The sequence below is a fragment of the Leiobunum rupestre genome, chromosome 4 (assembly GCF_980474605.1).
Source record: "Leiobunum rupestre chromosome 4, qqLeiRupe1.1.hap1, whole genome shotgun sequence".
NCBI lineage: Eukaryota > Metazoa > Arthropoda > Arachnida > Opiliones > Sclerosomatidae > Leiobunum > Leiobunum rupestre.
The window spans coordinates 30,637,923-30,664,742 of record NC_143387.1 but is presented as its reverse complement, the minus strand read 5'-3'; the positions used below and the strand labels follow the sequence as shown (position 1 = coordinate 30,664,742).

General features: G+C 37.1%; 1 protein-coding gene across 2 annotated transcripts in view; it reads right to left on the bottom strand.

The window, feature by feature from the left end:
- The window catches only part of Sema5c (Semaphorin 5c), a 65,825-nt gene that overhangs the window by 4,228 nt on the left and 34,777 nt on the right, over positions 1–26,820 (bottom strand). For both annotated transcript variants that reach the window (XM_090173916.1, XM_090173915.1), the window contains exons 3-17: positions 11,578–11,677; positions 10,389–10,497; positions 5,965–6,063; positions 5,633–5,846; positions 5,467–5,555; positions 4,945–5,144; positions 4,722–4,863; positions 4,536–4,648; positions 4,025–4,223; positions 3,887–3,963; positions 3,453–3,589; positions 3,178–3,345; positions 2,612–2,785; positions 1,374–1,748; positions 661–843 (exon numbers count right to left, since the gene is read on the bottom strand). In XM_090173916.1, coding sequence (XP_090030042.1) covers positions 661–843; positions 1,374–1,748; positions 2,612–2,785; positions 3,178–3,345; positions 3,453–3,589; positions 3,887–3,963; positions 4,025–4,223; positions 4,536–4,648; positions 4,722–4,863; positions 4,945–5,144; positions 5,467–5,555; positions 5,633–5,846; positions 5,965–6,063; positions 10,389–10,497; positions 11,578–11,677 — 2,379 coding nt within the window. The remainder of the gene's footprint in view (positions 1–660; positions 844–1,373; positions 1,749–2,611; positions 2,786–3,177; positions 3,346–3,452; positions 3,590–3,886; positions 3,964–4,024; positions 4,224–4,535; positions 4,649–4,721; positions 4,864–4,944; positions 5,145–5,466; positions 5,556–5,632; positions 5,847–5,964; positions 6,064–10,388; positions 10,498–11,577; positions 11,678–26,820) is intronic.

Sequence of the window (26,820 nt, the reverse complement as noted above, 5' to 3'; positions counted from 1 at the left end):
AAATCGTCGGCTAGACACTTTCTGTGTCGAGCTCGAGTGCCAATGCCACAAGTTACTGAGCACGGGCTCGTCTCGGTCCAACAAGACCAATAGCCTAAGTATTAAATTAGCGTGAGGATATTTTAAATTTTATCTCTTTTTACAGTATATTAGGCAAATCATTACTTAATTACAATAAATACTCAGTTCGTCAAATTTATTTTCGAGATAGTAAATGGTAACCACTTTTTTTCAAAGCTGGAAATATTCTATAGAGCAGGGGTGCCCAAATGGGCGACCTTTAGTATATGCCGATATCGACCCTCAAAAGGGTGATAACGACCTTCAAAATGTATATCACGAAAACATATTAAAACCTTATAATAAAGAATAGCTTCCATAAACAGGGCGATCTCGATCTTGTAAATGGTGATCTTGACTTTCAAAATCGCGTTGTTTTAATTTGGAAATTTGGGTACCCCTGCTATAGAGCATTCTTTCATGGGATTTCTAACAGATGGTTGAATTTAACACTTATGGAACCAGTGTCGATTTTTTGCAATCACTTCTTTTTTACATTAGAGCTATATTTAAAACGATTTTTGATTATTTTTTTCGTTTACTATTGGAGGTTTCTTAAATGTTTAAATTTAATACGCAAAATGACTGGATAATTTTTACCTTGGCAAGTGTGCAAATTGCATTCCTGTTCTTGTTTGGACTTTCCTTGACATTCTGCACCGTTTCCGGTGGGTCTAGGATTGTCACAAGCTCGTTCCCGCACCTGCACTCCGCCCCCGCACGGAACCGTGCATTTAGACCATGATGCCCATTCTGACCATTCGCCGTCTATGCTCACAAATGCTAAAAACACATGACGAACGGTTTTTTTTTAATTCCAAAGGTGGATAAAATCACTAAATGGACACAAAAAAACCGAAGTTTTCACAGCTCTAAGTTTGGTTTACATTTAATGGAAAATGACGCCAGAAAGCAAAATTTTGGTTTTCGGTCGGCGCCGAGCGCAATGGCATTTTCACTTATCGTCGATGTGCTTACCTAACCAAGGCATAATTATTTTTCAATTCCCTTTAGTTTAATTTCAATGATTTTTATACTTTATATTTTCTGATTATAATTGTATCGAAATAAAAAGGTAATAATCTAATATTCGTTGTTGCTTATCGTCGGGCAATTTTCGTAAACTGAAAACCACATTTCAGCGATTCGTTATGGCATATAAGATTAATTTTTATAATTTCTGCTTTTGAGAGGTACCTATACTGTTGTCTTAATATTCTGTTCACCAAAAAAATTCAGGTTAATTTATTTATTTAAATATAACTGTACCATTGAAAAATTTGAGATGCTGTTGATCAAAGAAAAATATTTACCAGCATCTAGACAGTTTTGTTGACCTTCTAAACAGAACCGCTCTTCTTTCTTTGGAGCACCAATTTTCACCATGGTTGGATCAGGAACGTTAACTTTACAGGTAAATCTGAATCTTTGCTCAAAGTGTCCGTCTTTGGTAGTGTTGGCTTTTAGCCATGGCGTCCATTGTGACGCGCGTCTAACTTCGTCGCACTTATGCGTGTTACATTGACGGTATTCGTAGTTGCAACCTAAGCAATCGAGTCCCCCATTCGAGGGTGCTGGGTTGTTGCACTTTCGACGTCTGTTCTGCATTCCTCCACCACAAACGAGACTGCATTCGTCCCACGAAGTCCACTCCGACCACTGGCCATTGACTATAGCTAAACTGTTGGCTAAAATATCAAATACAATTAATAAAGATATTTTTGACGAGAAGAAGTCACCAACGGTCATTGAATTATTAATAAAGTGAAACAATGGTACAGTTACAAAATTAAGACTAATAAAATTATTAATTTTAATTTTGAAACCAATTCGAATCATATTCTGCCGAAGTATGGTGTTTTTAGCCTCATCCTCTCTAGTTATAGAGGGGAAAGAGGTTGTTTTTTTATGCTGTCGTTGGTGGTGGTGGTGGTTTAAGAGATTTAGTTTCCTCTATCTAATCATGTAAGTGCCGCTCCATTTTTAATAACCGAAGGAGAGATTTTTATCCCTCAAATGAAAATGCGACGTATTACGCTCAGAAACGATTTACGCAGTAATTGATTCTCATTTGAGATATGGCATTGAAAATTCATGTACTGATAGAAAAAACAATTTTCTTATATTATACACGGTAGTTAATAGTGCAGCCGAGGCTTAGCGTTTTTTTCGCGTTACTTGGTTTTGCTCTGAGATATGGCATTGTAAATTGTGATACTGACAGAAAAACAAGTTTCAGGTGTGATAGACGGCATTTTGAAACAAGAATAAATATCTAATTTGAATTAAGATTTTATTTCAGTCTTAACGATTTTGAATTTCTATCAATTATAAAAAGACCTTTAAACATTATGACCCCACCGATCGCCAGATTTAACTTATACATTTAAAAACTGTTTATCTGGGAGTTGAGATTTGGATGAGGCTAATATTATGGCCTGGGCCATCTTGTTCTTAAGAAAATTAAAGGTCCTATTATCATTGTTTTCATTTATTAAAAAATATATTATTTTGCATTAAATGTAATGGAACTAGAATGAAATGAGCTTACAAGGGCAAGGCGGGTTAGAAGTACAGTATATTTCATCTCTTTCGGGCCCGATGCAAACCCTGCCACCGAATGCAGGAGCCGGGTTTCCACACAGCCGTTTTCTTGTTTTGACGGCCATTCCACAGCTTGACGAACAAGCGGAAAAGGCTGACCATTCAGTCCACTGGCCATTTCCTAAGGAAATTTAGATATTAGCCTTTTGTATAAATATATTAATTTTTTTTAATAATTATACCCAAGGCACCACCTTAGGCCCAAGTCATCTAGTGACTTTTAATACCCTCCATTCCACGCGAGCCAACAGCTCCCTACACTAACTATTACCGTTAACTTCTAAAAGTTTTTATGGAAAGGGGAAACCGAAGAAATTGAGGGAAACCCCCTTTTAAAAATTGCGAATGGTTCAAAATGAAATAGTTCGGGCTTAATCGCGGAATAAATTCGGACTGCAAATTCTTAACTGATTGCAATTAGTTAAGCATCCATAATCTAATTAATGAAAATCATTATTTGGATTTCTATACTTCAAATATCGTTCGTAAAAGGAAAAATAACAGTAAACTTACTTGTGCAATTAGATACTTCGGAATCAATTCCAAAGCATGGTTTACCCCCGTTGACAGGAGATGGATTTGTGCACGTGCGTGTACGACAAAGACACTTCTCACCAACGGTTTCTAAGCCAGTTTGACTGCATTCCTTCCACTTCGTCCATGGACTCCAATTTCCATTCGCTAATAACATGGAACCCGATTAATATAAAACTAAGATTTCGACAACTCTCCAACAATAACTAACTAAGCTTGCAAAGGTCTGGGATATAAACTATCTAAAAACGTACTTGGTAAATCTATTCGTGGACATTCCAGTTGTTCTTGTTTCCATGATGCAGACTTTGGATTTCGATGCGGAGCGGTGGTACAAGCCATTTGGTTTTCATTCCACCCGCAATAAGGATCCATTGCATTTAAACAAGCTCTTCAAAAAACAATGTTTAATTATTATACACAATTTAAATATTACAAGAAGGGTATACAGAGAAGGGAGCCTCTAGCCACGACCTTTCTACGGCTGAAGTCGTTTAAATTTTGGGTTGCCTCAAGCTAGTTAGTTAGCACTAAAACCATACAACACAAGGCCATTTTGTTAGCCTATTCGTCGATCGTTTAAAAATGAATATTCGAATTTTGAAGTGGGATAGTCGGCTAGCGGACGTTATATACAGTTCAAAGCAGCCAATGCATACATTAACTAAACACAAATACGAGAACGTACGATTTAGAGGAGAAACGCTTGCATCTTTGTACCGATATTTTAATAATTTCTTCGTCAGTTCCTATATAGAGAGAGCTCTACAACGGAAAAAAATATAAGAAACAACAAAATTATGACGGCATTTAGTATTTTAGTTACTATATCTTTTGAAAGCTTCATGGTGTATATCTGAATAGTGCCGTTTCTTTTAAAATCTATTTCCTCGACCAGGCAGGTTCTCCATGTCTTGGGCAAAACAATCAGCTTTCTTATTGTGCCTTCAATTGTGGCTACAAATATAACGTGAACTCCGTCCTCGTGCTTCGTCTGTACAACATCGACCACAATATGATTTAACCTTAAAATATTGAATACCAATATTTAGGTATAAATATATTGAGCCGTTTTCAGTTTTCAGAAATTTCGAACGAATTACACCATTTGAGTAATAATAAAATCCAATTGTTCTGTTATCAGTTATTTTAATGTTTCGACACAAGGTTTTGGATTTAAAGAAAACTGGATTTTATTGAAAGGTTTTCCATGACCGGGAAATTCTAGGATTCGGGAAATTCTAGGATTTTAGTTCTGTGGATTTTTTGGACGGGATTAACCAAGCATAGCTTAATTCTTTGTACAAATAAAGACGAGTAAAATCTCAATATCTAACCTTTCAAGCTCAGTTTTATAAACTGGTTGTCTATATGCTGGTTGTACGGGCTCGTCCATTAGCTGATAAGACTTGACCTCAAGTTCTTTTTCCGGATCATTGGACGTTTCGCACTAAAGAGAAACCAATAAAATTATAAAATTCTTATTAATTCCATAAATTAGATTATTTGCAATGGTAAACAACCTGAAAATGTTTTTTTGCTTCAGCAGAGTTTTTCCTATCCCAAATGGATTTCGGACCATCCTGGTACTTGAATTCTCCATTAAAAGCTCGCGACACAGACGACATATTAAATGCGCAAATTGCCGCTCCGTAAATGCTATTTCTGTAAAAGAACTCTCGTTTGTAATTCGATGTTGGTTGCGTTGTAAATTTACACTGGGAATCGAACACGCAATAAACTCACTTTGGGGTGTTAAATGTTGCGTAGATCATTTGCTCCTGTTCCAAATAGAAAACGCTTTGAATTTCGTTGTAATAGAAAGGATAGTCTCCAGGCATTGAACAATTGAGCCTGGCTTTGAGAAACGTCGTCCAGTTATCTTTAAGAATATACTGTCCACCTTTGTCGTTTTTACAAACTCTACCCACTCTCGAATACACTACCTAAATTATAAGAAACCTTTTAACATTATAGTGGAAATTTAGTATTGACAAAAATAATATAATATAAGATATTAACCGTGGTACACATTTACTACGCAGTTTCATTATTATCCCCATATGATTCATAGCTAATAAATTACAGCAATGGCAAACATCTTGGTAACATCGCATTGCCATTAGTAAATATGTATCATACGAAATAAGTAATGAATTAAAACGAAACATGTTCTAGATAATTTTTAATGGGCGTCGAATTTTCAAACAAATAACATAAGATACATTATATACTTCTGGCATTACTAATTGTAAAAAAAAATCGTACCTTTCCGCAATTGATATATTCCACAGCAGACTCCCTGAAGAAAAAGTACGAAAAATTTCCTATTTCAAAGGAACCGACAAAATCGGGACCTGTAGGTAAAAATCAACATTAGAGAAAAAAATAGTGATATCTACAGATTACCAAAGCTGCATCAAGAAAATCTTACCGCTAAGCCACTTGGGATCGTATTGAACGGTGCTCAAATTGGCCCCTCGTTCCGTAATTCTATATATGGCGTGATTACTGGCGGTGAAAGCCAGAGGAGAGGCGATGTAGTAATCCCCGTTTAAAGTGATTAATGACGTGCTATTGTAATGAGGGCTATACGGACACATCGTCGCTCCTTTAAATCCTTGCATCAGAGTATTTATGCCGTTAACCTAGTTAGTTTGAAAATAATTAATTATTGGCATTATTATAATGCGTATTCAACAGTACGGGAATATAATTAATATAGGCGACTCGGATATCATCAGGAAACGCGTTAATTTCACTTACGTCTCTCCACGTGCACTCTGGAGAAAAGGCATTGGTTCCGCAAGCGAATATTTTGCTGTTGTGCAAGAGCAATACTTTCACGAAATTACGACAGTCAGCCTGGAAAAATAACCGATTACGTCTATTAGGTGCTTATATACATTGATACACGATGCCAGTATTTATCTGGCTTCAGGGTCGTAGGGAAGTTTGAGAAATTGGAGGGGACAAAGCAACTGGAACCCTGGGGTTTGCAGGGAGCTTTGGAAACGCTCATTTTAAAGTTAGAAACGCTCGATATTTAGTTTTTTTTTTAATTTGTAAAGGAATGGATGCATGGAAGATTATCACAAAATAGGAAAGAGCTTGGTAAATTTTAAGTATAATTTGATACCAAACCAACATTTAAATTTAAACCAACAACTAAAATACCGGAAGTATTCGCTTTCAATTTTTGCTATAGCTAAACATTTTTAAGGGTTAAACAAACCCAAAAGTTAATGGGGGGTGGCAAATTTAGAACGAGCTTTGCTACCCTGCCCTGCTCAATGTTTGAAGTTTCTTAAAGGCGCGAGAGAGGGGGAGGAACCACAGAGGCGGTTTTATTATACCAAATTAATTAGATTTAGGGGTGCACCGATACATAGACCTTTTTTTCTAATATAGGCCAATTTGGCCTATACCGGTATTAACAGGATGTCACGGACATTTGAGTACACACAATCCCACTTATTTATTAACTTTATTTTAAATATTAAATTTAAATTTGAACAAATTTCCAATCATCTTGAATATGAACTTAATAAACCCAAGAGGAATTTTATCGGAAAAGAATTATTCGAGTTACCTGGTTTTGAAAATAAGGTGGCGAAACGCGAATACTTTAATGTAAATTAATTTAAAAAAACCAAGCGTTTTGAGTTACCTGGTTTTGGAAATAAGGTAGCGAACAAGTTAATTTAAATTAATTTGTATAAAAACCAAGCGTTTCGAGTTACCTGGTTTTGGAAATAAGGTAGCGAAACGCAAACACGTTCATTTAAATTAATTTGTATAAAAACCAAGCGTTTCGAGTTACCTGGTTTTGAAAATAAGGTGGCGAAACGCGAATACTTTCATGTAAATTAATTTAAAAAAAACCAAGCGTTTCGAATTGCCTGGTTTTGGAAATAAGGTAGCGAAACGCAAACACGTTCATTTAATTTAATTTTTATAAAAACTAAGTTTTTCGAGTTACCTGGTTTTGGAAATAATGTAGCGAAACGCGAACGAGTTAGATGGCACCTCTATCAATTGGCACGAAATTCAAATATGACAATAGTGCCTACGCGGCTGGTGGGGTACATTTAATTGAAAATCGACCAAAAACACTAAAGTGGGGAAATGCCCCACTTCTCGGGCTCCGATCCCAAAAATTATGAAAATCCCGTAGAGGCTATAATAGTGCCTACCGATTGAGATATCAATCGCCTTTGTACCACTAACATACCGCAAGTAATCGTGTGTACGGCAGCTGGTCAAACAAATATTTAGTGGCACACTTATTCTTAACTTCTGGGCATAACAAATATTTAGGGTCACACTTATTTTTTACGCGCCTGTCCATACGTTATTCTTATTTCAGACAGGCTTTCAATGGAATGCGAATATAGCTTCAGCGCGTAAAGAATTCAGGTATGACGCGAAATGGCTAATTAACTCACTTAAAATTAACTTTTTCCAACGTGGCTGCAACCTAAGCTCGAATGGGCCTAGATGTAACAAATCTGGTGCTTTTTGATCAAATCTTACTTACCTACTTCCTGTCGTACGACGTGCGTAAAAAGGGCGTTAAACGTGCGTTAAACGTTGGGGGTCACACTTATTGTTACTTCTGGGAACACGTTGAAAGCTCGGCGCGAACGGCCTTGAAAAATGCGAGAGGGAAACTGGCGTTTAGAACTCTATAGACACGCGGATTTACAATGTCGGAAGTTGCGGGGGTCCGTATACGCTGTCCAAAAAACCTCACTTAGAATTAAAATTAAGCAACGTAATTGCAAATCTAGGTTTAAGGGAAACCACAGCTATTCAAAAATATAACTCTCATGAAAATCGGACTTAAATTAAGGAACGTTATGTAGACTTTTAGGCGAAAATATAAAACCACGAAAATTGGGGTCCCGTAAATTATCCTGGAAACTATACTTAAATTTAATATTTACTGATATAACTGAAGTTGTATATCCGCTGAATCCTAACCTAACCAAAATTATTTTTTTAACGTTATCGGACTTAATTTTAAATAAAATATCAACCACACAAAGCGAAACCACAAAAAATAGTAAATTGGGCATTTGCCCAACTTCTCGGGCTCCGATCCCAAAATTACGAAAATCCCGTCGAGGCTATAATAGTGATCGTAATACACACAAATCCCTAAGGATTGTGTGTAAAAGGATTTTCAGAAAAACATTAAAAAGATTATCGATTAATTAACTAATGATAACTTTTTATTTGATTGGCCACGCCACGTACGCCAGACTTCAGAAGCTATATATCATTAAAAAAAATTAGACCGCGGATTACGAGTGTAAACAAATAAAAAAAAACGATATTCGATTTGTGATAGAAAATATGTATCACGTAAAATGAAAACAAACATTCGGATATGCTCTTGCAAACTTTTTTTCATGAAAAATTATAGTAAAATAGTATGATAGTGTACTGAACCGTCTTTTACAATGATTTTATCATATACAATTATGTTATGATAGATAAATTTGTTAATATCGGCCGAAATATCGTCCGATATTACCGCCGATATATCGGTAGATTTTATCGGCCACGAATAGCCGATATATCGTTTGTTCCCATATCGGTGCATCCCTAATAAGTTTCACGTACTGTGTCCGCCGCCGCCGGTGTTCGTACGATTTCTCTCGGTATGTTATAGGTACAAAGACACATGATACTTCAATCGATTGTTAACGGTTGTGAGATTGGGCCCCCGGGAAGTGGAGCATTTGCCCATTTTAATGATTTTGGGCGATTTTCGAATATTAGATTTTCGAATTTAACTTTACATAATTTTTTTAATTAAGTTCAACTTGGTTGAAAATTATATTTTTAGTTAGTACTGATCATTTCTAAACTACGCTATCGCTTGCATTGAGAAATTTTAATTTGAAGTGAGATTTCTGGCCAATTCGCGGGACCCTACTATTGTGATATTTGAATTTCGTACCAATTGATACTCGTTCGCGTTTCGCTACCTAGGCTGCGTTCAGTAAGAATAATCGGACCTGCAGCGGTATCAACAGCTACTAAACGCTTTTCTGTACACACGAAATCGGTTAAACGCCATTACTTTCCTTAACCTTGTGACGTCACACTACAAATGAACCGGCTCCCCCAGCAGGTTGAAATGCTTTCAATCGATCGAGCAGCGCAACGTCATACCGGAAATTGGGAAAATCGTCCAGTAAGAAACCACTTGATAGATTTTAAAATGTTTCATTTGCTGTAGGTTACTGAACGCAGCCCTTATTTCCAAAACCTGGTAACTCTACAGATGCTATCTGACTCTCCCGGGTGTCGCTACCTTATTTCCAAAACCACGCAACTCGAAAAATTCGCTTTGTCCAAAAATTTATTTAATTTAACGTATTCACGTTTCACTACATTACTTCCAAAACCAGGTTCATTGAAGATAATGCTTTCGGGGAGATTTTGATCCATACTACATTGAAGACCTTGGACCATTTTATTGGGTATGGGGGAATCGCAGGGCCGGATTAAGATTTTATGGGGCCCTAGGCCCAAGTTAATTTTGGTGGCCCCTTTCAATAGCGATCTAGGCGCTTCCTCAATTTATAATTGAGAAATGGAAGGAAAATTCATTTTGCTGCCAGATTTAGTATGTCGTCAGGGGCTAGACGGCAGTCCGTCAGAGAATGTGACAATCAAACGTTTTTGGTTCATAGGGGTGGACGCATTTACTAAAATTACTCCGGAATATATTTTGTAAAAAGCAAATGACTAAAGTTTTGTACTTTTATTTTTTTGAACCCTCTTGGTGCCCCTTGTAGGCTTGGTGCCCTAGGCCAAGGCCTATTCGGCCTATTGGTTAATCCGGCCCTGGGGAATCGTATAGGAATGGTTCCGTTTCCACACCACCTAAATAGGTAAGAACTTTCTTTGCGCTTTTTTAAATTATTCGGGAGATATCCCCGTAGGCCTTTGTATGATTTAGCTCGTGCTCAGATTGTCAACCCGGTGTTTTAAACTTTTTTTGGGGAACCATAGAGTTTAGATTGACCTTCAGGGGGAGGAGCGTGAGGTGGATTGGAACCAACACCAAAATTCGCCTCAACGTACTCATTCTCCATGAATATAAATAAATATTTTCTTGATATTTCAAATTAAATGATTTAAGTTATTATATAGACAGAAAAACTGCTAACCTCCGTTTGTCCTTTGTGTCTACACATTTGAATAGTTGATGTGGGAGCTGGCCAATGAGCTTCTTCTAATTTCCTCAAGCCTTCCAGACTTAAACGGAACAAATAGTCCCTAAAAGAGAAATATAGCTGTGAGCAAAAGGTTAAATATCAAAATTATAACAAGACTATCTCAAGCTCTCAGCCCATATTTTATTTACTGATATAAAGTAAGTTAAATAGTTCACTTAAATACAAATTTTATATTTTTAAAATATAAAGATGTATTTTTCATTCTATATATGGACTAAATAAATTCAATAATTTTGAACAGCTAATTTTAAAGTTTTTGAAGCAAAACTGTTCTCGTCCATTCCCCAAGGTAAAATAAAACTAATCATATAGTAAGTAAAATTAATAGAACAATGAACTAGAACCTCAACCAATACCAACGACATCTTTTGAGAGCCCCGTAGATATTGGATTGTCACATTTAAAAAACCCTCATAAGAAATAAAAGTAATAGTTTTTCATGTTAGTAAAACCATAAGTTAATAATACAACTCTTACGAAATAAAGTATTCAGCTTCTATATTTTGAATGCTACTCGCTTGAATCATGTACCTTCGCAGGCTCTCGCTGATATTGTAAATAATTTGTTTTGGAAAAACATATATAAATTTCCCTCACACTATATATTAACTTTCTAAAAACTATTATAGATTAAAATGTGATTTCTAAATAAGTAAATATCCCAAGGAATTATATAATAGAATTTCAGCAACCCATTTCTAGGCGTAAACATCTCTCCCCGACGTGTGGGTAACAATTTCGTTAAGCAATGGCCTTTGTTGTTAGTTTCACTCGTCGTCTGCTTTTCCAAATGCCGGATTCCTGTGTTCCCAACGTCAGATAAATTTATCGGATTATTATTATTATAATTATATACTTTTTATATAGTTAGGCTGAACAGTACGTTGTACATATCTGCGGTTTAACGGGAAATTCACGCCTATTGAAGCCTTGCAAAGGTACAATTTTGTGGACTGGATGAACAATTCAAGTAAGAGAAGTATTACACCTGGTAAAAGCCAATAAAATCAGCAAGACATTCCATATTTACCATGGAGCAAGTTACTATATGGACAAGTAATAAAGCAGGCGTTGAAATACACAAGGAAGACCAGCGTATGATTTAGGTTACAAATTTTACCTTGCTCCGGCTATAAGCTGATATCTTGGAATGTCAAAGACAAGCTCGCTGAACCTGGCCACCCCAGGCTGTCTGAATTTCTCCACGGAATCCGTCAAATCTGCCATCAAAAAATTAAAATTGGTTCATTATTAACGTAAAATTAGTTCGCGACTTTATCATTCCTAATCGTGAAGCTAGGAAAGCTTATCAATCTAATGCAGATGCATCGTGTTTGCAACTGCAAGTGGGAATTTTTTAAATAATTAACAAGAACTTAATCACTTAAATATTTTGTGGTTTCGGACGAGTTATTTTTTCATTTCACACGGTTGTTTTTCGGCTAAATAAAGTGATTTAAGATGTATGGTAAAGCGCGACTTAAAGGAATTTTAGTTAAGACTAAGGAAAAACGCAAGTAAAATATTTTAAAAGACTTCGGGCACATTTCGGTAGATTTAGTAATTACAGTGAGTGCGTTTAATTTCGGCGAAAGTTGAAAGCGCGCTTTCATAAAGTATATTAATTTTGTCATTCCAAATTCCAATTATATCATATCAATGCGATATTAAAACGTAGTTGAGTATACACATATCGCGTTCCACGTTTTCCACCAAGCCGTTTACACCCAAAATGCCAGAGAAAATATTTTAATTAAAGCCCGAGGACACGATTTGCAAATCACGGGAGATGAGGCTTCCCGCTCGCGATATCGGCGGGATACCTTCGGCAAACGGTGGGCACACGTTTGTTTATTTGTTTATCGCGTTTCCAAAGAGCTGGTCCGTCCCGGAGGCGAATAAATAGAATATTAGTTAACAGGTGCGCGAAGAATCCAAAAACGAGTGAACGACCTCGCTCAGTCTCACTCCTCCCCGCAAAAGCCGTGGTTTGGCCACCAGCGCCAACAGGGAGAGATAATGGCTGAGAGAAGTCTGAATAAACCACTCCACATGCCACACTTTTATATACATTTATACCCTCTCGTATCTGCTGGTGATTAAGCTCTAACGAAGTGATAAATTGCTCTTAAGTCTGCAATATGGTTAGCTTTTTAAGAGTTATACAAAAGAAAATCATGATAAGCGCGAAGAAATAGAATAGCTGCAATTTATAGCTGCAATTTACCGGAATTTAATAAAAAAATTATAATTCATTTCAGTTTCCAATCGACCAGTTGCATAGACTAAATCTAACAACACCGCGAAATTAATTACGGAGTTTCGCTAATTAACGTTTTTCTTAAATGATTTTCTGTGCCCTTTAAGTTTGGTCCCGCGTTGTTGTCTCGCGTTTTTTATATTATTTTCAAATAGGTTAAGTTATTAGCAAAGGAAGAGAACATCATAATACATATCGTGAAATCGTATGGTGGTTCTGCTATTTTGCATCGCGTCTATTTATACTTTAAAGGATCGATTACATTACTAATACAAGTCATTACTATAATCTAGCTCATCATACCTGCAGAATAATTACATTTTCGGGCCGAAGACTCCCTCCTAATAAATAGATATAAATCACTTGTAGGTCGCTTATTGTAATAGCAGACCTGTTTTGTCGTCGGGTACGGTGTACCCGGTTTTATCAAAATTAAAAGTCTAGTTAAATTACTATTTATAGCTATACCTTTCGGGGACCAATATGCATGTGTTCAAACCTGGGCCCCCAGTCTATACGGGCACCGGCTATTTCAAAACCATTATATGTGGTAAAACTGATCTACATAAAATTTTTATGTTTTTGAACAGGATTTATATAGAAACTCCCAGCGTTGCCCTTTGTAAATATACGATTACTTTCTAGCTGGTGATTTTTTTCTCAAAATGAAGAATATCCCTTTAAATACTTTTCCAATGAGGTCTAGTAATCTTCGTAGCTACTAATTTAACCGCAACAAAGAGCTTTTCCAAATTAATAGCTTTATTCACTTTTAACCTTCACCTAAATTTCAGGTTGATCATGTTCTATATTCCTAAATTTATTCTCGTTAAAACAAAAAATTAAACTTGCGACCTTCACGAGGTACCGTTCACGATGATTTATGATTATCGTACCAGAATATTGAGTATTATGATCAAACACGCCAATACAACTTTGAAACTTTAGCGCAGTCGATTAAATATCGTTTATTATTAACCGAGCTCAGGTCTTCCAGGGTTGAAAAGCGCATTCAAATATGATTTATGAATTTAGAATCTTAAATCGCAAATTTGACGAAATAAAAAGAGTAGAGTTATCTGATTAAAATTTAACTCAATTATTTTATGAAAAAATTACAATTACTGATTAAATATAATTAAGACAATTTAAATTTGTTTGCATTACCAATGCAAGAAAATTATTAATAAATTTTCCAGAAAAAAAAGGGTTAATTTTTTTTTATTTATAACCGTGTTATAGGTTCTTCTCTCATTATGAGAATATCCTACTAAGTGGGTGTTCGTAGGATTGAAAAATTCGCGTATGTACGAAGAAGCATTAAAAGGCTTAACTAGTTTCGGATTTGGTAATGAGCCGTGGAAATATTTGCGTTGCGTCGGCCCACGTAAGAATTAGCCGGAATTCTCAAAGCCGATGAATGCTCGCTAAATATAAAGGAATTTTTTCTCGAGAATCTATGAAAAGCTATAATTAAAATAGTTGTTACGCTTTTTCGGTGATAGCGCGGCTTTCGCGTTTAGCTACCAGGTATTAATATACTTGACTCCCTATTTTCCCAGGAGGAAAGCGACGGCGGTATTATTGAACGGTTCAGAAAACGCAACATTCTCGAGAGAATACATGGGGAGAACGAAGAAGAGCTTTTCGCCTTTTAAACAAAATACTAGCCCCGTGTTTTGGGCGTGTTGATTTTGACGGAGGCTCCAAAATTCGTCGCTGCTTTTCTCTCTCTCTCTCTCTCTCTCTCCCTCTCTCTCTCTCTCTCTCTTAAATGGTCTCGCCCAAACCGCTGAAATAACTTAGGTAAAATATATTTTTTTTAATAGAAGTTTCTTTCGTCTGGTACTATACAAGCGGATCCTGACTGCCGTTATCGAGAGCTTTGTTTGGCGCCCGCGAGTCGCGCTTCTCGTCCGGGGCCTCGTCGCGAACGGACGAATAATCTTTTTATTTTTTCTTCTCTCTGCCAGAAATAAACGGGGAAAAATTAAGTTTAAAATTCGAGTAACTTTCGTGACCTTAAACAGAAATCCTTTTATGTCGTTTTCATTGTGGCGCCTAATTACGCAACCGGGGTTAATCCGACAATCTGGCTCGTGAACTCGACCTGCCTCTACGGATTCACCACGAAGGCGCGCTTACCATTTGAAGGCGTATAACTACGCGTTGGAAATGAAACATTTTCATTGGTCCATCTCGAATTTGCTTAATTAAGAGTTTTTTCGCGTAAAAAAACCCCATTAATGTTTCTTTTATTGACGGCACTAAACCTTAGACTTATTGAAATGGTGTTTATGGTAAATAAAAAGAATAACGGGAGATGGAAGTAACAGGTGCGCGTGATCCTGTGGAATGAAAAACAATCTAGATAAATCAAAAACGAAAAAAAAAAGCATAGACTAGGTGCAAAAGAGGTAACGCCTAATATACGCTTGTTTCAACAACGAGACGTTAATTTGCCAAAAAAAAAGACTTAAAAGCAGTGGTGTAACAAGGAACTCCGGCCCACCCCCCCCCTCCCCCCCGCGAAAAACGACTCGGAGCCCTTTTAAATAGCACCGATTTTAATCATAAACGTTTGGCGGCCCCTTAGTTCTCGGGGCCCCCCGCGCTGCGGGGTCTGCGGGGGCGCTATTTACGCCACTGCTTAAAAAATTGGGTAACAGGGGTATCTACAGAGAATTTACACTTTCAAACGAAATTTAAAATAGGTTAACATTTTTATTCATATTACCCTAATTTTTGTTAAAAAAGTGTAAGAATTTTGAAATATATAGTGTAGCATAAAAGAAGGAAGCTATTTTGGGATATTATTTGGAAATCGATAACAATAATTTTTAAGACCAGATTGTACACCAAAACTGACAATGATAAATTGACTATTCTTGCTAATAATGATAATTTTCAACCGAAACAGAAGACTGACCAAATCGTTTTTTTAATCAAGTTTTGAGGTTTTCCAGCATTATATTAAACTTTTCCGTTAAGCAATGAAAAAGTTGCCAAATGCCATTTAATTAAGATTAAAACTGCGTTGCAATAAAACTGCAGTGCAATGATTATCCTCTCAACGAATTGCATTTTACACAGGCTTTACGAAATTTACACGATTTGCGCTAGAATAATAATATAATATTTGACTACGCTCTGGGACGTAGAACTGAAAGGCACTACAATATGTCACGATCTTCACTTTCTCCCTTTGCTTTTCGGAGAGAAGGGATTGTATTCCACCAGTTTTCTGCGCGGGCCCCGTTAAATTTAACCTTTTAAGTATATTTAGGGGGTTTCGGTTAGGACCAAAAAAACTTTTAAGAAACTAGGTAAATACATTACGAAATCAAATTGAAATATAAATACAAGAATAGCCTAAACATGGTGGTTACCAAGACAATAAAAAAGAATTTTGAAATTAACTAAATTTAATATCAATTTTCAAATATGCAGTGGAATGGGCATTTTGGCTTAAGACAATAGATTGACAAAGATTAACGAAAAATTATATACCGATCGATAAGATTAAGAAACGTTCCTTTTATCGAACCAGTTTTTATTGGATCTCGTCTACTCGTTTTGCAATGCTTAAAATAAAATAAAACTTGGTAACGGTGAATTAAAAATCAAGTTTTCAGCATAAATCACATATGGGTCGGGTCCGTTGTATAAGAAAAAAGACAGTACCGATGTAATAGCAATTAAAAATGAATTAAACCCTGGCTAAAATTGGTGATTTTAAGAGGATTGAAAAAGATAGCAGAAAACATTTGTAAATACAGCCAGCAGTGATTAACCACATCACGCGATACGGGTCAACAGAAAAAGAGAATCGAGGTAAGCTCAAATTCACGGGAATATTAATAAAGACGGTTTGAGACGGCCGACCCCCAAAATCCGATTGGGAGCAACGGGATTACGAAAACCGTAGGGAACCATATACTTACCCCACCAAGGGGTACAAACTCAATCGATAGTCAATTTTGGAACGAATTACTGTCGATTTCGGGATTAGAATACGTATATTGAACCAAGCGATACCTCTTAATCACGTAAAATGATTGAGAACGAGTTCCCCATTCCTTACAGCGAAACGACGAACGAGACCGTTGAGTTTGTTTTTGGCGGCAGCGAAAATCCGGTTTACACTTCCTATTTATCCAGGTCATGATAAACTTATCAACTTGCAAATGGAGGCTCCACTTGACCAGCAGGAGTAGCTAGAGGGTGCTTGTCGAGCGTTCACGCGACGCTTTTAAGTTAATATGTCGTCGGCGTCATCCGACCGGCCTACCCCCGCCCTCCCCCTTTTTTTCTCGTCTGCTAAGATAATAAAATGGAAGTGTGGAATTTCTCACTGGAGGTGCAATGGGCGATATTCGAGCTTATTAAAAACGAAGGGAAGCGTCTCTCTCTTTCTAGGGCGACGTAATAGACGCGCGCGTACCTCATAGCCAAAAACAAACGTTGGAGCTAGATTATTTTTAACTGCTATATACGTCTACGACAAGTTTTTTTTTACGCGTCTGTATTTGATAAACCGGGGTATAAAAGAACGTTTCTTCCGGGCGCCACGGGCCAGAAGAACCCGGAAAGTTTTCACCCGGACGACCACTCTTATTTATATCGAACTTATCTCTTTTTCTAACACAAATAACACAATGTTTATTTTTGAGATACTTCAGTTTTAGCTTTTCAGTATTGGAGATATTAAGGCGTAGTCTAATTGGTTTAATTTTGTGTGGGCTTAATTTTTATAACCTCTCTAAGACGTAATTTTGTTTAAGAAAACCGTTTTCGTAAATATCGGAAATACCCTGCGAAGTGATTGAATTATCTTTCGAAACAATCAAGTTACTCTGTAAACGTCTATATTCAACTACCAATTAGGGTGTTTAAAAAAAATGCAAATATCGAAATGTTTTGGTGCACATTGATTTTCTCGTTCATTTTGGTCGGAAAATGACACAGGAAAAATTTTACGTAAATTCATTAATATTTAGGACTGCCTCAACGAGCTAAAGTTTTACCATTATAAACAAACCCATTTATAAACAAAAAATAATTATGTCACTCAAATACTTTAACTGAACGAAATATTTAATATTTATTACTTACTTAAATTTACACAGGGCTTATTATAGTAATAAGCACCGGTACACAATAAAATAATTGGCAGAAATCCCCACAAAACCAGGTTCTAACTTGTGATTTTCAGCAGTTATAACCTGGTTTAGTGGGGCTTTCTGTGAAATATTTTATTGTGTACCGGTACTTATTTCTATAATAAACCTTATAAAAACTTAAATAAGTAATAAATATTAAATTTTTGGTTCAAGTAAAGTATTTAAGTGACATAACTGATTTTTGCTTATAAATGGGTTAGTTCATAGTGGTAAAACGTAACCTCGTTGAGGCAGTCCTAAATATTAATGAAATAACCTAAAATTTTTCGTGGGTCATGTTCTCATCAAAATGAACCCAAACATTTCGATATTTGAATTTTTTTTAACCACCCTACTACCAATGCATTAGATACCCAATTGTCGAATGACGTGATCAGCTACCAACGGAAGCTAAAGTTATCCACATTCTATTAATTGGAACGTTAAACAAGTAGGCCCACATCAGCCAAATGTATGGGCCCCCAAAGGCCCCAATGGACATCGCTAACTGATGAATCGACGTATCTTTTATATATGTTGTAACGTTTTCATAGTCGAAGTACCAATTACCTACCGCAACCAGCGTAATCAATAAAGTTGACATTAAGTTCACTAATTAATGCAAAAAATTATAATTTAATGAAATACTAGAACGCAAAAGGTTCCAAACAATCAAAAACAGGGTTCATACAACATTTGGAATATTAATTTCCCTGATATTTCCAGGTTTTCTCCTGGAAATTTCCCTGATATTTCCAGGTGCTAAAGCACCGAATGTTTTCGTTTAATCGAAAAAATTATATATAATTATTGAGGCGCTTCCAGACTCAAACGAATTTCCCTGATATATCCAGGTTTTGGTAAATTATTTAAAATTTCCCTGATATCTCCCTGATTTTTTGGAAAGAATCTGTTTCACTGATATTTCCAGGTTTTCCAGGTTCTCCAGGTTTGTATGAACCCTGCAAAAACCTTTAATATTTAAAAAGGGAATTAAAATTACAAAACACAAAAATATAAGCCTGAATGGTAATTGGCCAAAATCCCTATTCATAAAGACTTTTAGGTAAACTAAATACACTTCAAATTATTATGACGGTTAAACCATTAAATGATCATAAAAACCATTAAACACTAAAATAATGAACGCTACATTATTAAACCGTAATTACAACGAATGAACTATAACTGATTGGGTTGGCAGTGGAATTTTATATAGTTCCGACGATGATAGTCAACACAGGGGTACCCCACTCTATGGCGCGCGTCTTCTTGTTACGGAGACGAACTCATGATCGAACACGAAGTTCGGACGATGCCAACGAATGGCCTATTACAGCGGCACGTAGTACGGGTAGCCCGTGGAATGTACTTATCTTAGGTGGTGGCTTATATGAGTGGATGGTCCGGCGACAGGGTCCAAATTCACTTCCTCATCGATTCCGATGAAATGAGCAGGGCTGACGAATGACGCTCGAAGCTCGTCTTGGTCGACGCTGCTAAGGCTAGCTACAAAGTCGGTGACGTCGCGTAGCTCGGGCATGGCACGACCTATACACAAACTTTAGACGTCGCTTCGGACAAAGTGGCTTCGTTCTCGTTTCTGGAGACTGGTTAAAAGAAGTGGTTGACGTCCCAGTTTTCTCTTTTTAAAAGGTTCGCTGATTATGCACCACACGACGACCTATTTCCCACTACATCACTACCAACCAATTTCCGCTGACGGTTTTCCACGAGTTCCACGTTTTGAAATTCAACAATATCCGTGGTACAATTAAATATACCATAGGAAGGGATCATTTGCGCTCGAGAAGGGATTAAAGTAAAAACCCGCTGGTCACGGTCGAAAACTAGAAACTTAAAGAACCCTCCTTTCCCAATAAGTTTTCAAAAAAAAATAAGTCTATATACATTATTTACCATATTTGATCTTTAATTGTGATATTTACATAAAATAGCATCACAATGTGGTCTAAGCGGTTTCCAAGAATTTAATTTCCCAAATTTAAGGGCCCCCGCGGGCCCTAATGGGTATCGTGATCGAGAGAAAATTTTATCACCCATTAATGGTTACATTTATCGCCTCAGTCGTCACCGAGAAATCAAGGGCCCAAACGGGTATCACTCCTCTGAGAGTTTTTCATACCCCATTAATGGACGTATCGTTCAGATTTTTCGTCTCAGTTTAGGTTCATATGTTCGAAGGGGATCTATAGGTACCCAAATCCACCATCGAAAAAAGCCACTTATGCAGACTGCGTTATTAGAGTTAGTAACCAAAGGGGCACAAGACCCCCTAATTAGTTGAAGGAATTTTTTGAGCAGACAGAGGGGAGACCCGTGGCGTAGCCAGGATTTTGTTTCGTGGGGCCACACCATTAAACAAGTCGGCCCAGGCCGTAATATTAGTTCCACATCGGTGTATTCGGGTTGGCAAACCCATACACCCTTAGTAGACACAGTGTGTCAGAATTTATAGCCCGGTGTACCTAGTAACAGAGACCATACCACCGGAGGCCTATCATCATAGTGCCCTACGCCAGCATCCCCCTAGCCCGGACAGGTGACAAATCCAGCATGGGTAGCAGAACCCTACTACTGATGGTCTCACCTTGGACGCAAGCCACTCAACCCAGCAGAAGGTGCAGCAATGGGTGGACCAATCCCCACTTCGCACACAGCAGTGGGATTTAGAATGGATGCTATAGCAACTCCAGCCGACACCCTACCTATGAAGGTAAGGAGCCAAACCCTTTGGAGAGAGCTCCTAAAGGGGAACGACGAGCACACAGCAGCCCGCATAACCCGGCACAGCTGGCACCGGAGATCCTGGTGGGAGTCCAAAAGGCCGGGAGATGGGTCCGCTGTGCCCTCATACGGAGGCTCGCCGCCCCACAGCAGGCTACCCAATCCGCCGAGGTGACCAGTTTGCCTGGACCCTCTCCGTTAGCTTGAACCGAAGTTCAGTATCCAGCCCAAACCTGACCGAAGTCGGACGTGGAGATAGGACCATTTGATCAGAGCTAACATCTCCCAGTGCGCCACCGCCCTTGTGGGTTACAAGAGCCGGACCCCGACTCCCCGGTAAAGCCACCAGTTATTTCAAACTCTAACCCATTTAGGGCCACCCCCCCCCCCCCCCTTAGTAGACACAGGTAGGCAAACTAATATGGCTATTGAGGCCATGTGATTTACTATCGTTTGATGTATAAATTGCAATCCTAAGTTAAAGACTGGATGCAACCCACCCTCAGGATACGCAGGTGGGCAAACCAATACAAAAGCGGTCGAGGCCATGTGATTACCTATCGTTAGATTTATAAAATACCCTCCTAAGTTGAAGGATTAAAACTTGGGCGCCACCCACCCTCAGGGTACGCGGGTGGACAAAGCAATACAAAGCTGTTGAGGCCATGTGATTTCCTATCGTTTGATATATAATTTCCCATCCTATCGGGGGTGAATTAACCATTGGGCAGAGTAGGCACGTGCCTAGGGCGGAATTTTTCTAGGGGCGCCAAAACTCTGATAAAGCCCCACGGTCCAAGTACTCAGGGTTGGCAAGTTTTAAACAAAATGTTTAAAACAAGTGTTTAAAACACATTTAAAACAACTATTTTAAACAAACACCAATTTGTTTTAAACGTTTTAAACTATCTGTTTTAAACATGTTTTTATAAGGTAAATTTTCATCGTTTTTTTGGAAGATTTTGGTTATTCAATATGAGGGAAAAGGTAGAAAAACCATTCCAAGGCTCTAAGAAAGGTAAATTTTATTGATAACGGGTAGTTTGATTTTAAGATTCTCTGAAAAGTGCGACTGAAAGGGCTCGATATGATTTCCTAAATTTCCTACCAGTGCAAAAATCCTACGACGCATTGAAGTTTGTCTTTTTGTTTAAATATAATGTATATAGCTGCCAATATACATCTATTTGGGACAATACCTATGCACGAGATAAAAGTAGGGCTGCTGTTTAGTCGGGTTGTGCCGGGTTTTAAGTAAAAAGAAACACGGCCGGTCTGGACAGATCGGGTTAAAACCGACTAGGCGGCACTCCTAGATAAAAATCAAGGGATTTCGGTCCCCTTTCTCGATTTTTTAGAAATTTTATGACGTGATGGAAGTTTTAAGATTATAGAGGTATCTAAGTTCTTTATTTATAACATTGTTTATTTGTGATGATTTATGACTGCAGACGTGCACATTTCAATAAACCAAAACTAAAAACAATGTGTGGATAACTAGCTATTTTCCCTTTTCTTAGTACTATGCGACCGAAAATTTCAGGATGATAGCTAAATTAAAAACCATATTACCCTAAGTGTGCCAATTGGAGCCTTTCCAACAGAAAATCTTCAAATTGAGCTTGTTCTAAACAGACCAAAGAAACGTAGGACTCGCGAATTCCGTTCAAGTACCCTATATGGTATTTTTAATGCTCGCGCCGCAGACGCCACTTCGCAAACACATTACGTAAATTTCGTCACTGGAAAAAATGACGTAATTTACGTCACTTTCGTTAAACAAGGTATCATTGAAAAATTCATCTTATTGAAACACTTAGGGTAATTATGCCACTTATGATAATTCGTTTAATGATACGTAATATTTCTTTAAATGAGTTTACTCGTGAGTCTGATTCCATTCATAAGTATAATGAAGAGTTTAAAACGTGTTTTAAACATAGTTTTTATTGTTTATTATGTGTTTTTTATTGTTTGATTTAAAAACAGTTAAAAACAATGAACCGTGTTTAAAACAATAAAAAACATTGTTTTTGTTCTTTTTGAAAAAAACCAAGGATTTTGCCAACCCTGCAAGTACTTGGCTTGCCCCTACTTAGTTGACCAGCCCGTTAAACAATGCCCAGGGGCGAAAAATGTTTCTGTACCTAAAGGCGCCAAAAGGTTTAATCCGCCCCTGCATCCTATGTTAAAGAGTGGCCACCGCCTACCCTCAGGATACCCTGGTGGGCAACCCAATACAAAAGCTGTTGAGGCCATGTGATTTCCTATCGTTAGATAGACGGAACGTATCAAAGGTGAAATAGGTACGCAAAACACGACGAACATAACTCTTAAATTATTATTATTCTTAAACTGGGATTTAAATGTGTTTTTTTAGGAAATTTATATTAAACATTTAGGTAGTTTAGGCACCAAAAGTCATGTAAATTCGGAAATTCATAAAAAAATACCCATTAATTTAATTTTGCAGAACAGAAATTAATAGAATATGTCATTCTCGAATTTTATATTATATCGGTGATTAAATTGGTATTTTCTTAGAGCAGATAATATGGATTATTAACAACTGCATAAATAAAAAGTACCATCCTAAGTTAAAGAGTTGACGGCGAAGAGTGCGTATTGTTATTAAAGGGGGGTCGAAATTGTGCCCCCTGTATACCTGACAGACCTGAAACTGGCCATCGGTAAAAGTTGTGTAGCCCCACACTGTAATTCAAACTTCCCGTCACCCTTCGTGAAAATCCACTGGGTTGGGGGGGAGTGAGGCGAAGTTTGAGGTTCACCTGACCTTAAACGCCGTAAATATATGTAAAATAACGCGGAAAAAGGAACGGCAATTGCGACAACTTAACAAGCCAAATCCCCCCGCGTCGCTAAAAACGACTAGAAGTTCCAAATATAGATTGAAGATAACGCCGTGACTCGCTTGGTTAAAGCGTCGGTTTAAGGAGATTACGCGGCCAGCAGCTATTTGGGTTCAAATCCCGGTGCCGCCAATAATATAATTTATAAAAATTATTTTTCGCAGCTCCATCTACCGTGTCATTGCTTTTCCACGCCAAACAAACAAACTACAACACTTAACGACATTCCATCCATAGCAATAGTCCCACTTCGATATATATATATCGATGTGGAACTAAAAAGTAAAATAAAAATATTTGTACGTACGACCATACGTCTCGAGGCATGTGCCCCTGAGCCACCCCCTGATTACGCCACTTGGGAAAACAGAAGATAATTATGAAAAGGAAGGACATTGAAAAAGGGGTGCCATATACCCCCTAATTTGTTTAAAATGACGGGACTGCGTTTGAACGGAAGAGACGATTCAGATAAATGTCATCAAAAAGGAACGATTAGTGGTTCTATAGGAAATAGTTATAAGAGTGCCTAAAAATCAATGAAACTTCAGGAGTGATAAAATTAAAAGATTTGCCAAATTTTCTAATTAAATAGTTTAAGCGGACGAATCTTGGCTCTGCAGGTAGCGAGTAGCCTTATAAGCATTTTGAAAAAAGATTGATGTTGATATATAGCCCAGGTATAAAGTTATGAAAGTTTTTGCAAAATTATGACATCTAACTATTACTGCTACTGCTTCTACTACTACTACTACTACTACTATTACAGCTGAATTAATTTAAATATTTTGCACTGTGTCAATTGTAACACCTATTCGATGAAGACGTGATTTTTTCCAAAACTAGTAAAATATCGATTATTCAATACGCCAAAGGAATACGTCGAATTTTGAAATGTAAATTTCGAAGTGGTTTTTTGGCCTTTTCTGTTCTTTTGTTTTCTTTGTATGCTATTGCTTTAACTTCCGTTTTCATTTGTGATGCATCATTGATATTTTCTTTGTATCGCTAAGAGTTAAACAGAGAGCTATCATATATAAAAAACTATTATTACAGCTACTACTATTACTACAGTCACTACTAGTACTACAGCTACAGCTTCTACTACTATAGTGAGTTGCAGGCTAAGAAAGACAAAATATATAGTACAATCGGCGCAAGGATGCCTCAGATCGTTTCCGGTCATTCCACCGCGCGAAATTTGAATTTGGCCATTTTACGGTCAAATTCGAATTTTGCTCTTTTTGTCGTCTTTTAGCGCCATCTAGAGACCGAAATTGGAATCTTTATTTTTTAATTTCATAATTGTGGTGGCGAGCAAATTTAAAAGATAAGGCATTCCTATCATTCTTAAATATAAAATAGTATGTATAATTATTTATTTTTGTAAATTTATTTCTACGTCTTACCAGTTAAATCGGCAGTTTCTTTTAAAATAGTTACCACGCTTTCTTGGGGGTAACGTTGTCTTAATGAGCTATAGACGTTTAAAATTATATTTTTCTCTTTACTTGTTAACAATAAACCTTTATCATGCTTTTTATAGTAACCTCTTGGGCTATTTAAAATATTTGGAGCTTCAATTATCGAACCTTCTTTAGCTGCATTCAGTAATTAAACTCATGACAACATGAAATTAAAAAATAGATTCCAATTTCGGTTCCTAGATGGCGCGAAAAAACGATGAAACTCACGAAATTTGAAATTGACTGTAAAGTGGTCAAATTTAAATTACGCGCGGTCGACTGGCCGGAAATGGTCTGAGGTATCCTTGCGCCTACTGTACTATATATTTTGTCTTTCTTAGCCTGCAACTCACTATACTACTACATTTTAGTCATATCAATAGTGCAACTTCTATATAAATAGTAAAAGGAACCACCTATGGACTGCATTGTAAAGGATGATAAAATTAGCGAATAAGTAGATTAGTCCATTTTGAAAAGGGATAAAAAATACACGTCGAAGTTTCGTATTATTACGCAAGAACTGACGTTAAACGTTGATAAGATATTTTCCCTGGCTTAAATTTGTATATTTAATTTTATAGCAGTACTTCAAATAAAATAAGTTTCTTGCGGGAAAATTAAGTATGGAAATGCCGTGTTTCACTTCTAATTGGCATTGAATTTCACGAGTTGCTTCGATAGTGGTAATAACTGCCGCTGAGCCATTTCAATTAGCACGGAAAGAAGAGGCGTGTTAATTAGGTGCAAAAACGGAAAGAGGAGTGAGACGATTATCGCGTTCAGGATAATTAGTTGAAGAAAATTAAAATCCGAAGGGGGCAAACCAGTGGTTAAAAGACAACCTTGCCTCATTTTCAAAAAGGATATATATTAACTAAACGAAAATTCAATTAGGAAAGAGATATTTCTTAGCAACACCCTAAAACGAAGCCGATCCTGGAAACGAGTTCCAAGCGCGCCTTTTTGAGCCCACCGTGAATCCCATCACTCTCATCCGAACCGCACTGTGAAAACTTTTTCCAGAGTACACGTACCACTGGGCATGGTCCAGTTTGGGAAAAATACACAAACATTGTGCGTGCGTGAGTGGGATTCGAGAATTTGAACATTCGCCATATTTGTAAAGCTTCGACGTTTGGAGGCTTTACGGTACTTTTGCGAAATTTCGAAGATAGCGTGAAATTATTAACATTATATTTGAGAAATGGTTAAATTGAAATATTGAAGAGATTGAAACTTCGTGGTTTAAAGGCCGTTTCGAACACACAACGCCCTTTTAAACAGCTGCATATAATTAAATTTTTGTAATCAGACTGTGCGTCAGAAATAAAACCATTGTAGACGCCAGCCTTAGATAAAATTAAACGCGAATTTCAATCTGTAAGAATTTCCTGGAGTATATAAAGTTAAACTTTCAATCCTTATTTCAAGGAGGGAGAGTTTTTTGCAAGTGTTAAATAACAGAATGCTATCTTAAGGTTCACTTTCGAGTATTAATCAGACTGTGCGTAAAAACTTAAACGCGTCTACCTTTGAAACCGCGTTCACTATTATCTTTTCCGTAGAACTTCCTAGGAATTGATAAATTTAACATTTTAGTCCTTATTCCAAGAAGGGAAGTGCTTCATACATCGATAGCCCGGGAAGAGCACTTTGTTTTTGGTGTGAGATAAAACGCAATCAAGTTTATGGAGATAAATAAAACACTCCAAACATGTCAAAAACCAACGGAATAAAGGACTACGAGTACTTCATTCTTGGTAGACACGTGATCGCGAGGATGAAAGAATTAAATTGTAATCTATACACCGATAAAGAGCTGTAATGGTTTGTAACCGCATCGTAACATTATTA